This window comes from Epinephelus moara, chromosome 20 (assembly GCF_006386435.1).
Source record: "Epinephelus moara isolate mb chromosome 20, YSFRI_EMoa_1.0, whole genome shotgun sequence".
In the NCBI taxonomy this organism is placed as follows: Eukaryota; Metazoa; Chordata; class Actinopteri; order Perciformes; family Serranidae; genus Epinephelus; species Epinephelus moara.
In genome coordinates this window covers 42,434,345-42,448,190 of record NC_065525.1, presented here as the reverse complement: position 1 = coordinate 42,448,190, position 13,846 = coordinate 42,434,345, and the positions used below count along the sequence as shown (strand labels likewise).

The following is a 13,846-nucleotide window of genomic DNA, read 5'->3' as shown; positions in this document are numbered from 1 at the left end:
TCCTGAGGTTTCTACCGTTTTTTTTCCCCGTTAAAGGGGTTTTTTTGGGGAGTTTTTCCTTATCCGCTGCAAGGGTCATAAGGACAGAGGGATGTCGTATGCTGTAAAGCCCTGTGAGGCAAATTCTGATTTGTGATATTGGGCTTTATAAATAAAATTGATTGATTGATTGAAGTAAAAGTAAAAAGTATTTTGCATTAAAACTACTCTGAAAAACACAGTACAATTTATCCAAAAAGTTACTCAAGTAAATGTAACTGAGTAAATGTAACTAGTTACTACCCACCTCTGGTCTGGCTGGATTTTTTGGGCCTAATCAAAGCTATACCCTGTTTAAGATGAAGTCACAATGTCTCTATTATATGTATACAGTGTCTGCATGGTGCACAGTCTTAGTGTTCGGGCCTGGAAGCTCAGTATTTAATCTAATTTGGACATACACAGTAAGTTCAGAGTGGAAGCTGCTGACTGTTGGTGAGGGTGGCAGGGTGAGGGGAGATTTGGTAAAGCTTTTAAGTTCACTTTGATATAAATCAACCACAGGCCAAAGGAGCGTGTTCTCTGCGATGTACAGACCTCCGTATCCTAAACACTCACACTCTTTAAAGTTTCCTTGTGCAGCTTTTAAACCATTTACAGGACTTTTAATAGACCAATAAGTGACATTGGTGCATGACTGACAAAATAATACACACTTTACAGTGTGAAGCCATTTTTAGTAACAACTTCACAGCTTTTTTAGGACGTTTGAGGATTTGCAAAAAAGACATCTGTTGGAAAACAGAGTAGAGAAGAGTCATGGAAGTAATCCTGAGGTAAATTAGGTTCAGGTCTGTCTTCCTGGCAGAGTTCATCATGATTCACAGTGATCGAAAGCACTGGGCATGAACTGAGCTCTCCACCGCTGATGTGAGTAAGACAGAGCAACTTATTCTAGTGGTGTGACCCCTAGTGGGACGACTACACACTCCCCCCTCTGAGATCTGACTGGAAGCACACACAGCGAATGCCCACGTGAGTGTGTGTAACTCAGTGAGGTTTTTTTTTGTTGTTGACGGGAAGCGGACTAATTTGTTCCTTTTCTTCACTGTCAGACTCGTTGTTGTTTTCTCTTCTCATTTGCTTTTAGTTCCTCTGATTCCATCTCTCTGTCTCTCACACACATAAACACACTTGTTTGAGTGCAGCAGAGGGCAATAAAGAGAATGATCACATTCCTCGCGTGACAGCTCGGGATTTTCCAATTTGATACAGAGTGGAGGCTCGCACCTGTTCCTGCACTCTCCCTCTCTCTCACACACACATTCACTCACACACACACACACACACGCACACACACACACACACACACACACACACACACACACACACACACACACAGAGCACTCTGGCAGTCCTCACACAGCAACGCAGACCACTAATTCACCAACCAGCTCGCAATTAGGACACACACAAAGACAACACTTTGTAACAAGATCATCCAGTACCACCCTCTCTCTGGCAATACTGCGCACGCAGCAGAGAGGTGTCATTAAAGTTATTAAATAGCCATAACAGTTATACCAGTCACTCTTAATTGTGTGGATGATAATTGGAGATGCTTCTCAGCCTCCCGTGAAGCGATCGGCAACGAGAAGAGCCTGGCCACATGCCAAAATCAACAGCTTGGTTCCTTTATGTGCCGTCATACTGTTGCCGAGCTGTCAGTCAGAGCTAAACATTCCTTTATTTGTCTTTTATTTGGAGGCATTTCAGGACTTGAGTTATCAGATGGTGCTAAATGAGCCCAGCATTTGCCCTTTACTGGAGGCCACTGCAGGGCAGGGTTATCAGATGGCGTTAAATGTGGCCTGTTTCGGTGTGATGCCTGGTACCATCCCCCTGGGTAAAAACTGGGGGTTTGTCTGGGCTGAAGGGAGGGATGAAGGGGGGATAGAGGCTGGGTTGGTGGTGGATTTAGCATCGGGGCCAAGGTCACGTCTGGGAAAAGAGAGAAAGAAGGAAAAAAAAAAGCGGCCAGGATCCCCCTGCGAGAGGTTCAGCACAGCTGCCACAAACCGTCGAGCTGCAGTCAACAAAAAATGAAAGAAAGAAAAGAGGAGAAATATGTATTTCATTGTGTTCCTAAAACAGGCTCTGGGGAATGTGGTGACTTGTTTGAAAAGTGGCATTAATATGTCAAGAGCTTTGACCTCGGCAGGCAGAACAATGCAAGTCAGCAGAGAGAATACATAGAGAGGTACAGCAGTGGGGAAGGGATGGGGAGGTCCGGGTGGGGGGGTGTAAACGATGGGAAACAGACTCCACTTCCTGTTTTTCTTTCAGTATTGTTTCCTTCCCAACTTGACCTGGACCATGACCATGGGCGGCTGTACGTGTGAACGTGTGGACTGGGAGGCAAAGTTCAGTGACCTGTTTCCAAACTGTGAATTCATCTCAACCAGTCAAGTAAACATCTCTGAATGTTAAATGTGGTGTCCTGCTGCTTACAGAGCTAGAGTCTAACAAATCTGTGGAGCTGATTTTAGTAATCAACACAAGCACATCACTAAAGACCTGTAGCAGTGTTGTATATGAGCCAGGGTTAGCAGGGTGGTGTAGGGGGGTCATTGTTCGTGCACTTTTGTCTTCTACAAGATTCCGTTTTTCTGCTGGGCAGCTGATAAAAGCTAAGCTCTGGCCGTGCAGCACACCACACAACAACTTTTCGGCATTTGGATTTAGGGAAAACTCAACAGGCTGGAAACGGAGGGGGAAGGTGTGAGGGGAAAGCGGGCCTCGTTTCCCCTTTGGGGGCGTGGCTTTCAGATTATGACGCATTGCGCTCTGTCTCTATACTCTGACATCAGCTTGTTACAGATTTCTTTATATAGTCATCATCTCCCACCTGTTACTTCAAGTGTTTACATTCAAAGCCTGCACTGCTTCATGTAGCTACATGCTAACGTCAGGGAAACACTTGATTTTGGTCACTGATTTTGGTTGTTAATTTCGGGTCAGATTCGTGCTGGAACAGTAAGCTTTTATTGGTGATTTTTAAGTGGAGAAATTGCACACTACCCAGTCATTCTCTGGCTACTGCTACATTTAGCTACATGCTAACATCATAGGAACATGTAATCTTGGTTGCCGATTTTGATAATGTCATCCAGATTTGGGATCATATTCTTGCTGAAACATGTCTGGTTTTCTATACTGGCTTTTATCCGTGATTTTTAATGGGAGAAAGTGACGTATCTTCCATTACAGCTGTTCCCCAGCTGCAAGTGCTGCCAGCGTACATGTAGCTACATGCTAAAGTTTGGGGAATATGTAGGTTCTGTCTTGGTTGCTAATGTTATAAAATTTTTCCCCGATTATGGATCATATTCCTGCTGGAACATGTGGAGTTGTGTTTAAAAGCTTTTATTGGTGGGGCGTCGGTGGCTTAGTGGTTAGAGCACACGCCCCATGTACAAGGCTGTTGCCGCAGCGGCCCGGGTTTGACTCCAGCCCATGTCTCTCTCTCTCTCTCTCTCTCTTTCTGGAAGTGTCTGCCCCGCTGGAGTTCCCTTGAGCAAGACTTTTAATCTTTACCAAAGGATGTAGTTCTGCATGTAACATTTGCTGATCAATTATTTTTTTCCAAACATACCTTGAGCTCCACGATGCTCTTGTTGTCCTTAGATGTGAGTTTGGGGTCCTGGAAGAGCGGGTCCTCCACATAGATCAGGTCCCACTGATCTGTAGAGTAGCCGTCCAGCACAAACGCCACCTTGGTGACCACGGGCGGCTGCAGAGCCAGTTTGGCCAGAGAGGGCGTGGTGCACTGGATGGATGTTCGGTTCTCACCGTACACACAGCTCTGGAGGAGAGAGGCATTCAGGAACACAGACAGATAAAAAAAATTGTTTGCAGGCTTACATAAAAAAGGCACATTTACAAACTTCATTTTAAGTTATTTGTAAGTGATGAATTTCATTATTATTTTCATTTACATTTGAGCCATCATCTCCCCGTTGAATGATTAAGTTTTAATGTTGTGAAGCACTTTGTAAAGTTTCAACATGAGCGCTGTGAATGAATCATAGATTATCTTTCTGCCATTTAATAATAAAGATGATTGAGACTTTACCACGAAGATGGTTTGCAGAAATGTGATGAATTAGAGGTATGTGCACATCAAATATCCACAGCTGTGCATAACGACAGCTGCTCTGGCACCATTGGAGAACCTCACTGATGCGACACAGTCAGTTAAATTGCACGTTCTTTGCTGTAATTCTCACTGACAGGTCTAATGAATGGTGGTGCCGGCTCAGGTAACAACATGCAAACTGATGTTTACGGATGTTTCTACATCCGTAAGAGTGGAAATAACAGAATCATGCCTACGTGCGTCTTTATAAGTCTGAGGAAAAGAATGCATGTACATGTTGGTATTTTTGTGGATACACAGTTTTAGCCGTGAACCTACATTGAGTTTTATGATCTGGCTCCAGGTGTTTACCTTCCTTATTAGGAAACAATGTTGGCACACGTTTTCATGCATGCAGGGAAGCTGGAGAGCAACGTATGGGTGGTCGCAGCCACATGAGCACAACTAGAGGAAGCCCCACCATTTGTAGGTGCTGCAGCCAAAGTAAGGAACACGCACCCATCTTCTACTGCTGAACATTATTTTATTTTTGGCCTATACCTTAGTGAGGCATTTTATATTTCCTGTTTTCTTGCCAACAAAACAGGAGCACCACTTATAATTACAGGTTGGGGCACAAACATTTTCTACTTGTCGGAGTATACAGTATATTGCAAACCATATTTAACTGGAACTGATCTCAGGCCACCTTGCTCAGGTGGATTTGGGTACAATGTCTCAGTCTGCATCCGAAAACACACTCACAAATATTGTCTATTAAAACACTGTCCTAGTAAAGACGATTTACTGACTCCCTTTATTTTCTGACCTTCACTGCTACATACCAAGCATCACTCCCTACTCTTTAAATATCTTGTTTTGTTTAAGGTTGTTTCATATTTATGGGAGTTTTATATTATTTTACGTGTCCCCGTAAACAAGAGCTTGAGATGCACACCGCCTCTCTTCTAATCTAATCTAAAGCTATTTCTAATTCAGACTGTGTATTAATCTGTACCTGTTCCCAAAATAGTCCCTTAAAGAACTGAAGACCAAACGTGCTTCAAATCTTTTCAGGGCATTTTTGGTCCTTCAAGGTACACATACACACATGCATAAAGAGATACAGCACCTCAACCTCTCAGCTTTCCTACTGCTCAGAGTAAAGACAGCTCCCTCCAGGTCTTCACTCAGTCACAATGTAAAACATCCAGCAGTAATCCTCAGTTTGGCAGCTTCTTTTATACTCAACACATTATATGAGACGCTGCCAGTTTTCAGCCATGCTGAAGTGTTTACATTCACGGCCCGAGGGCACAACAGAGTTTTATCCCGTGTTGGATTCAGCCCACGTAGGCCTCGCAGCTTTTGTGCTCATTAAGAACCCCCAGTGAGAAACTGAAACACCCTAAGTCCTTTTTTATTGTGGTGTGGCAGAGTTTCATCTTGTCTGAAGAGAAGACGGGTAAAGAGACGCTGATGTCTTCTGTGTTTACATGGCAAAGATGTTAACTTTATGCGACTGCATTAATTTGTATTGGCTGCTCAATGTGAACGTGGACTTCATGTCTGTGTAACATTTTTTGCCTTGTGCAGTTGCTAGGGGGACTTAACACCAATTATCTTCTGAGTAATCTTCATTTTGTTTGTGGTGTTTCTCTGGTTGAACTACACACAGTAGGAATGAACTAGAGGGTGGAGAACATGGACAGTTGGGCAGAAACAGTTGCTGTCAATCAAAATGAAATCTTGGCCCAGTCACATTTCTTATTCAAATCCCTGCCCCTCGTTTTCAGGTACTTTGCACCTCAGAACAGAGTTACAAGGAGTAATGGTTGAAATCTTCCCCTGTGAAATGTGACAAACCTTCAAGACTCGATCATGTCATCATTAGTCGTTGATGGTGTTTAAGCAAACAGACGTTAAGAGTTTGGAGCCGGACCTTTTGAACATGCCGTCTTCAGCTGTGGTGAGTCCTCTTGCCTGGGCTATAGGCATCTTTTAGCGGTTTTCAGCAGCAAATCAGACAAATGTAAGAAACAGAAGACGCCTAGGAATGCTGTTAGATCAGTGTCTGTTATGTCAGGTAGACGATATTCTCAGGACGTCAACGTCTGAATGATAATCGGCTAACCGCCCAGAGTATTTTTGACTGGTTACTCATGTTGGTCTATTGGATAATTTTGCTACTCCTTAACTTACTGCACTGCGCTCCACCTGGCTTCTGTGGGAGCAAGCTAGTGCAATGCCACTTATTCGGCGAGTACTGCAAGCAACACTGCAAGTCTACACAAAAAGGGCTGCTGTGGAAACACTGCGCCCATCCTCAGGTCTCTTCCCAGGTTGCCTCGGTGGATGAGCCTCAAACCCTCTTTAGAATTAGTGATTGCAAATGAGAGGCACAGCTAGCTAGCTCCAACCTGACCCGGCTTGTGCGCAGAGCAGAGCAGCCAAGACTAACATTAACTTACCAGAGGGTGGGCAGTGGGCAATATGTTTCTGTCTGTTAATGCTGCCAGACGGCTCTCTGTCAGCAAAGACCAAAGAAAATCTGGTAGAGGCAAGACATCTACGTCACCAAACATTATAACACCACCTCTAAATGAATAAGAGTTAACGTTTTGAAATGTGGTGCTAAAGCTCACTGCTGGAGCGCAGTTACCCTCACCATACAACATGATAGCTAGCTGGTATAATGCTAGTCACTATGGGTGTGCCCCAGGGATCCATCTTGGGACCTCTCCTGTTTAGTTTATTCATAAATGATCTTCTGTCCATCTGCACAGGGTGCGAAGTTCAGATGTACGCAGATGATACCGTTATTTATGCTCATGCAAAAAATAAAGAACTGGCAGCTGCCAAATTGAATGCTGTAATGCTGAAGGTCAACAACTGGCTCAATGAGTCTCAACTGTTTCTTAATGTTAAGAAAACAGTTTGCATTTTACAAAAGCAAGCTCGACATCGGATATCAATCCTGAAATGTTTGTCGCTGGAGAACCGATCAAGGTAGTCACTGAGTTTAAATATCTTGGCGTTGTCCTTGACCCTACTTTATCTTTCAAAAAACAAGTAAAAAGAGTAATGCAGACTGCCAAATATAATTTAGCTAATTTTAGATATATGAGGAACTGTCTAACATCCACTGCTGCGCTTCTTTAAATGAATGCAATGATCATTTCTCATCTAACATACTGTATAACAAGCTGGACCCATGCAAAAAGTACAACGCTGAAACCCATTCTCTCTCTGTACAAGCAGGCTCTCAAAGTGCTTGACAGAAAACCAAATACTCATCATCATTGTCACATTCTCAGCAAATATAACATCCTCAGCTGGGAAAACCTAACAAAATACACTGATGCCTGCCTATTGTTTAAGATCCTAAATGGCATGGCTCCTCCACCTCTCAGGTCTACAAGATCTCTCTCTATCTCAACAAGAATTGGGACACCCTCCCTGTACACATGCAAAATAGAGGAGTAGGGTTAATGCTGCACTCACATGGAGTCAGACGATCAGTTAAAAATCAGTAAGAAATCAGTTAAACAAAACGTGATTGACGTTATGTTGCAATAGTGATACCATATTGTTTTCAAAGAATGGAATGATATTTTATGTAATTTTTCTAGTAATGTACTCAGTAATTGTCCAGATCACCCGTGTTTTCTTCTTGTGTGAGGGAGTCAAGAAACATCTGGTGCACAGGATGGCAAAGAGTTCAACATTCTAACTCTGAACAGCAAAACTGTCTAACGATAAATTTTGACGGCATTTTCCGCCGGCATCTCCAAATTTTACCCTCCCACTCTCGTTGGCTAAAATGATATCTTCTTTTCTGTCTACTGTTTCCCTGATTCTAGTGAACGCAGCATAAATGGAAGAGGCACGGGGTGAACTGGGATTGAGCCTCTTGTTTGTCATCTGCCAAAATCTAAAAATGTGGCTCGTCTTATTTTATTCTCTCCTACAGTTTCATAACGACACAAATTCCCACACGTGCAAAACATAGTGTTGATAAAGACTTGAAATTCAACAACAGCCAAGTGTTGTTAAAGTCACACTCTTACACAGTGTGGTCAACAGTAAAGTCCACAGTTTTACAAACAGAGAGTGGGAGAGTTTGGACAGGGAGCCTCGTCCTGTAAGAGAAGAAACTCAAAATCAATGTAGAGACTATAAAAAGGAATATGGAAAATAAACAGGTACACTAATCTGAAAGCTGTTGTTGATTTGATTTGACAAGCAACAGTAACAGGAGCAGTTAAAGGGCCAATAGTGTTTATGAAAATGATCCATTATCCTGTTTATTGCCTGTCAACATGCTGTCGTAGTCTTGCATCACTGCAGGAAACTTTTTGTCTACACTTAAGGATTCATATTTCTGTGGTAACGCTGAGATCAGGAGAAAAGGAGGATGCCTTTATTAATTACAGAGACTGTGGTTTATTCATTTTGCAATATCAATTGAAAGCCGTTAAAAGGTGTGATGTTGGCGTGATATTCCTCCACGCAGGTGCACTCAGAACAAACCAGACTTGTTTGGCTGCGTGCTGAGACATCAATGCTGATGTTTGCACTGTGGTGTCCAATGATAGTGTTTGTTTATCTTCTGGGCTACAAAGGTAGATGTGTCCTTGAGTTGATTATATGTTGACAGGAGGTGGGAAAAGAAGACGCTCAGCGGTTTATAATGGTTGTTTGTGCTTTTTTGTTGCATTACTGCTCTTTTTATTAGATTTGGCTCCATCTGCATTGTATATTTTCATATTGCGAAATAAAATGGACATAAATCAACATAAAAAATAACAAAATATGATGTCAGCCTGTGTGGACCCTGAGGCTACACCAGTTGGCACCCACTGCACAAAGCACTGTGGGCCGTAAAGTTTGTTACATCCCAAAAAACGCTCAACAAACAGGTTGACTTCCAACACTTTAACTGCTATCTGAGTCCCCAGAGAGTCACTCTGACTGCAGTAGCAGCAGCTCTATCTAAGTATTGCTGAAACTTCCTCGTGCACTTCCCAATCTGACTCCCCAGTGAGCTGTAGCAGCGCAGATGGACACACACGAACACACACTCAAAGCTGCGTGCATCCGAAAACGCTTAACTACAAGAAATAAAGACATGAACACGTTCAAAACACACTTGTGCATGCATATTGAATGTGTCTGTGTGTGAGGGGAGCGCTGGGTCACCTCACAGAAGCAATCCAATTAACCTCCCTCCTCCACACAGCAATAAGGAGCAAGCAGAACAGGACTGAAGGGTAACACCCCCTCCTCCTCCTCGACCCCGTCTCCCAGGGGTGCGACGAAAGGAAAAATATCCTGTGAATTAGTGGAAACCTCAGTCAGTTTCATTGTTCAGTGGATGTCTCCTCTTATTTAAGGGAGAGGAGGTGAGGGGCTGTAGGTCGGCAGCAGCTGTAAATACAATCGCTTGCAGTGAGCGGGCCGAGAGGTTTACTGTGGGGTGATGAGAGAACCAGCGATCCCGAAAAACCTCCGCCGTCCCTGAAGGATCATTAGTGTAACAGCCTGCGAAAAAGCAAAGTCATAACGGAGCTCCCACGTACAAATGTGCTTGTCAAATCTAGAGTGATTTATACCAGTGGAGTTTTCCACAGTTTCCTGCCGCGCTGTGTGGTGTTTTTATTTATTTTGGATTTAAAGTCTCCAGTTCAGCCGTGTCTTTGCTTGTTATCTTGATTTTTAGGTTAAATTTCACTCTCTCTGCTTCGGCATCACATATTTTTGTAACTGCACATAATGTGTTTTGCATCTTGTCTTTTTTTTGTATAAGCTCATGCTATCTCTGTTTTCTAGACTTCACTCCTATCATTCACCACAGTGCAGATCAACACTAAACTGCATCGCTAGGCTAATTTATACAATGTAAAATTCCATAGGCTTGTGCTAATACCGTTAGCATGTTATATTTATGCGCAAGCTATGGCGTAGGCTCTGCATACAGCTGACGCACAAGTATAAATCCTGCTTTACCTCCTCTCATGCAGGTGCAGAACCTTTGCGCTAGTTTGCCATTGGCTTTTGTCTTTGTGGTGTTTTCAAGCGCAACTTTTCGGCCGAGACACAGACGACGTGAGACGACAAAACAGTCGTCCTTTGTTGGCACACTGATAAATAAACACTTATTAATACCAGTAGTGCACAACCACAGTCTTGTCGTCTGACTGCCGATATGAAGCTCTACCGTTTGAAGCACCTTGACTGCTGACGGAGGGGAAAATATTCACTTTCATTCACTTCCTCCTCTCAGATACCCCCCAGCTGTGGGGGGCATGGGAAAGGAAAGAGGCTTCATGAGGCGTTCAGGTGTCAGCTGGAGGGATTGAGCCCACTGGGGTGAGATAGGAAGAGGAGTCTGACACGAAACAAGCCAATGTGTGAATGCAGACGACAGGTGTCTGGCTACGGGGATGCCTCTAGTTAAACCAAACCATCCGTGATGGTGCAGCTCGGCAGAGTGAGGCTGCTGCGATAAACTCCGCTCCCTGAGCTCTGAGAGTGAACTGTGAAAATTCAGAGATCACTTTTTTGCTGTTTTTTGTGTATGTGCAGACCCGATTGGCTTTGTGACCGTGCCAGCTTTTCACGACGGATCGTAAAAAAGATCTCTTTCATGTTTGTGGGAAAGCTGAGATTGGCTGAGACCAGGCTTTACTGGAGATCTGAGAGGCAGATATCAAGTCAACACTGGGTGTTGTTTTTTCATGCTCCAACTGAGACCCCTGACCCTCAACTGCTGCCTTTAAGCAGTCTTGGTTTCTCCTTCTCTCCAGTCTGCTTCAGTGCGAAGATCTCATAGATTCTTGTCTGACTGCAGAACTGAATTCACCAACTGAACATCATTTGGCCGCTGTGATCGCACGGCCGTCATTTAGGTTTATGAATGCAACTCCACAGGGCATGAGAAGCTGGCTCACGTTACCCAGAGTGCCGTTCCGCTGGCGATGGAAACCTCTGGGATGTCAGTTTGTTAAGATCCTTGCCTGTCTTTCGAGGGGTTAAGACAATAAGACAGTTATACTGTCCCTTCCCAGGCTGAGCCTCAACTCATCCCGTTTACTGGAAGGAATTTAACAGGCGACAGCTGGGGCCCTACGGGGCATGATCCCATCCTAAATCATTAGTAATGATAGCCTTATTTTATACAGGCTGCTCGCTTCAGGCTCTCGCTCTCTCTCTCTCTCTCTAGGAAGTCAGATTAGTGTTTGTCATTCCTCTCGTCTGTTATTCCAGTTTAAAATGAACAATAAACTATCGGGGCGAGGGTTCACTTCAACACGCTGTCTTTCAGTCGTCCTAGAGTCGTTTATTCTTCACCTCTCGACGGGACACGGATCACACAGATTTAAAAACAGATTTCAAAGTGTAGTCTGCCTGCAACTATTATGCTTTTCCACAGTCTCTCTCTCTCTCTCTCTCTCTCTATACACACTGCAACGATGTCAGATGAAAAAATAAAGGTAAATGTATGTAAAAACCTCAGACTTCAACAGTTCTGAATACGCTGTTTCTAACGTTTTTTTCTCTTTTGGCTACAAGATTACGTCAGTTTGTGACGGATTTCATTATATGGTTATTTGCAGATACATAACTGCAAAGATATGACGTAGTGTACATTGCTACACAAAGCTACATGCTAACATCAGGGAAACATGTGTTTAGGTTGCGGACATGTTAAAGTCCCACCTATTTTGGATCATATTGGAACATGTCCAGTTGTGTTTGAAACCTTTTATTGGTGATTTTTAATGGGAGAACATGCTGCTATACACACACTGCGTGCAAATACACTGCTACACGTAGCTACATGCTAACATCAGGGAAACATTGAATGTTGGCTGCTGACGTGTTGATTTCTCCCTGACTTTGGATTAGACTCCTGCTGGGACATGTCCGGTTGCTAAGATTTTGGTTTAAAAGGTTTTATTTTTGATTTTTCATGGTAGAAAGGGCCGCTATACTCCATTACAGTCCTTTTTTTCGGCTGCAAGTACTGCTAACGTTAGGGAAACATGGAATCTTTGTTGCCGTTTTATACACTTACATAATTTTTTAATTTCACCCCTCTTTTAGCTCATGTACCTGCTGGTGAATGTCCGGTTCTGTTTAAAAGCTCTACGTGGTCATTTTTGACGAGTGCCACTATTTTCTGTTACAGTCATTTCCCTGCTGCAAGTACTGCTAACGTAGGCTATATGTCGTTACATGCTAATGCCACCTGTAATCTTGGTTGCTGATGTTGTGAATTAATACCTGATTTCGGATCAGATTCCTGCTGGAACATGTCTGGTTGTGACGAATTTGGTGTAAAAGCTTTTTCTCAGGATTTTTCTCACTGTTACAGTCATAAAGATACAGAAGACCCGGAGACACTGACCAATCAGAGCAGCTTTTTCAGTAGGGGTGCTAAAACGAGCGTTTCAGACCGAGGGTGAATACAAATGTTCCTGCACGGACAGTATGAGGAAAGTGTTTTTTGACCATTAAATCATGTAAACACGTTCTAGTAGAAACCCAAAATACAAGTATGAACCTGAAAACGAGTTTAATAGGTCCCCTTTAAAGACAGTCACAGCATGTGTCATGGACTTGAAAGTGAACTGAACCCTGTCTCCCCCGGTGTTAACCTGCAGGTGACACATAAAGAACATTTTAACACAATGAATGACCCCACGCATCTACGATTACAGCTGGAATTACACGCAGTAAACTCAGCTGGAAAATTTAAGCACAGTTTAGAAAAAAACTGACACTGGAGACCATATATTTGGCCGTAATAGAAATATAGATTTTTGTAGTCTTTTAAAAGCCTTTGTTAATGATAGGCTATTATGACTGGTCACAAAAAATACTTGTTTCTGATTGGCTGGCGCCTGAAACACTGTTACAGTCTGTTAACTAGTTTTCTAAATCAGTGAGTTCAGTATATTAAACTGCAGGAAACTATGGTGACAATGCATCTGCTTTGTCTGCTTTGTCCTGTATTACTCACAGGCAAAACAGACCTCACAGTAAGTCAAACTATCTGAAAACAAACTTGAAATACATAAAATAATTAAAAAATGTCTTTTTTTTATTGGTATATTAGGACACTTTGTTGGATTTATCAATTACAGGGCATTGCATGTTTTACAAACTACTGGATACAAGCCACCCAGGCACTCCAAAAATGTAGAAAACATGGAAGGAAAAGCCTTTATTGTGGTGGCTAAATCATGTTTCGACCACTGCAGGTCTTTGTCATGGCCTTAAAGTCCTGTTGTTTCATGTTCCTGCTCTCCACAAGGTTTTGATCTACGTCTGATTAAATGGAGCAACCAGTCATCTCTCTCTTTGTCTAATATAAACAACTATTTACAGCCTTGACATGCCCAGTTTGCTCAGCTGCTTTTGACCTTTCAACTGTTTTTTTAACCTTTATTCATCCACACAGAGTTCACCAAACAAACGGCTTTGCCTCATACAGATGCATACATTCACACCTGGAAACTTCCACATGCAGCAACAGATGTCTACTGTTGACCCTCAGAGCATTTTCACAGGAGCAGTTGGAAGATAAGTGCTCAAAGATGCTTTGATAGGAACTTTTTCAGGGAGCGAGGCAGCGGTGGATGCAAATCCAGATACGTGTCGGGGGACTCTGGGATTTGAAGCAGAAATTTTTGGATCATAAACCTGATTTCAGAGTGCTGG

At 43.1% G+C, this 13,846-nt stretch overlaps 1 protein-coding gene across 1 annotated transcript in view; it reads right to left on the bottom strand.

Moving 5' to 3' along the window:
- met (MET proto-oncogene, receptor tyrosine kinase) overlaps positions 1–13,846 on the bottom strand; it is an 86,459-nt gene that overhangs the window by 13,557 nt on the left and 59,056 nt on the right. Inside the window, exon 11 of the mRNA XM_050072845.1 lies at positions 3,635–3,844. Within this exon, the coding sequence (XP_049928802.1) occupies positions 3,635–3,844 (210 nt within the window). The remainder of the gene's footprint in view (positions 1–3,634; positions 3,845–13,846) is intronic.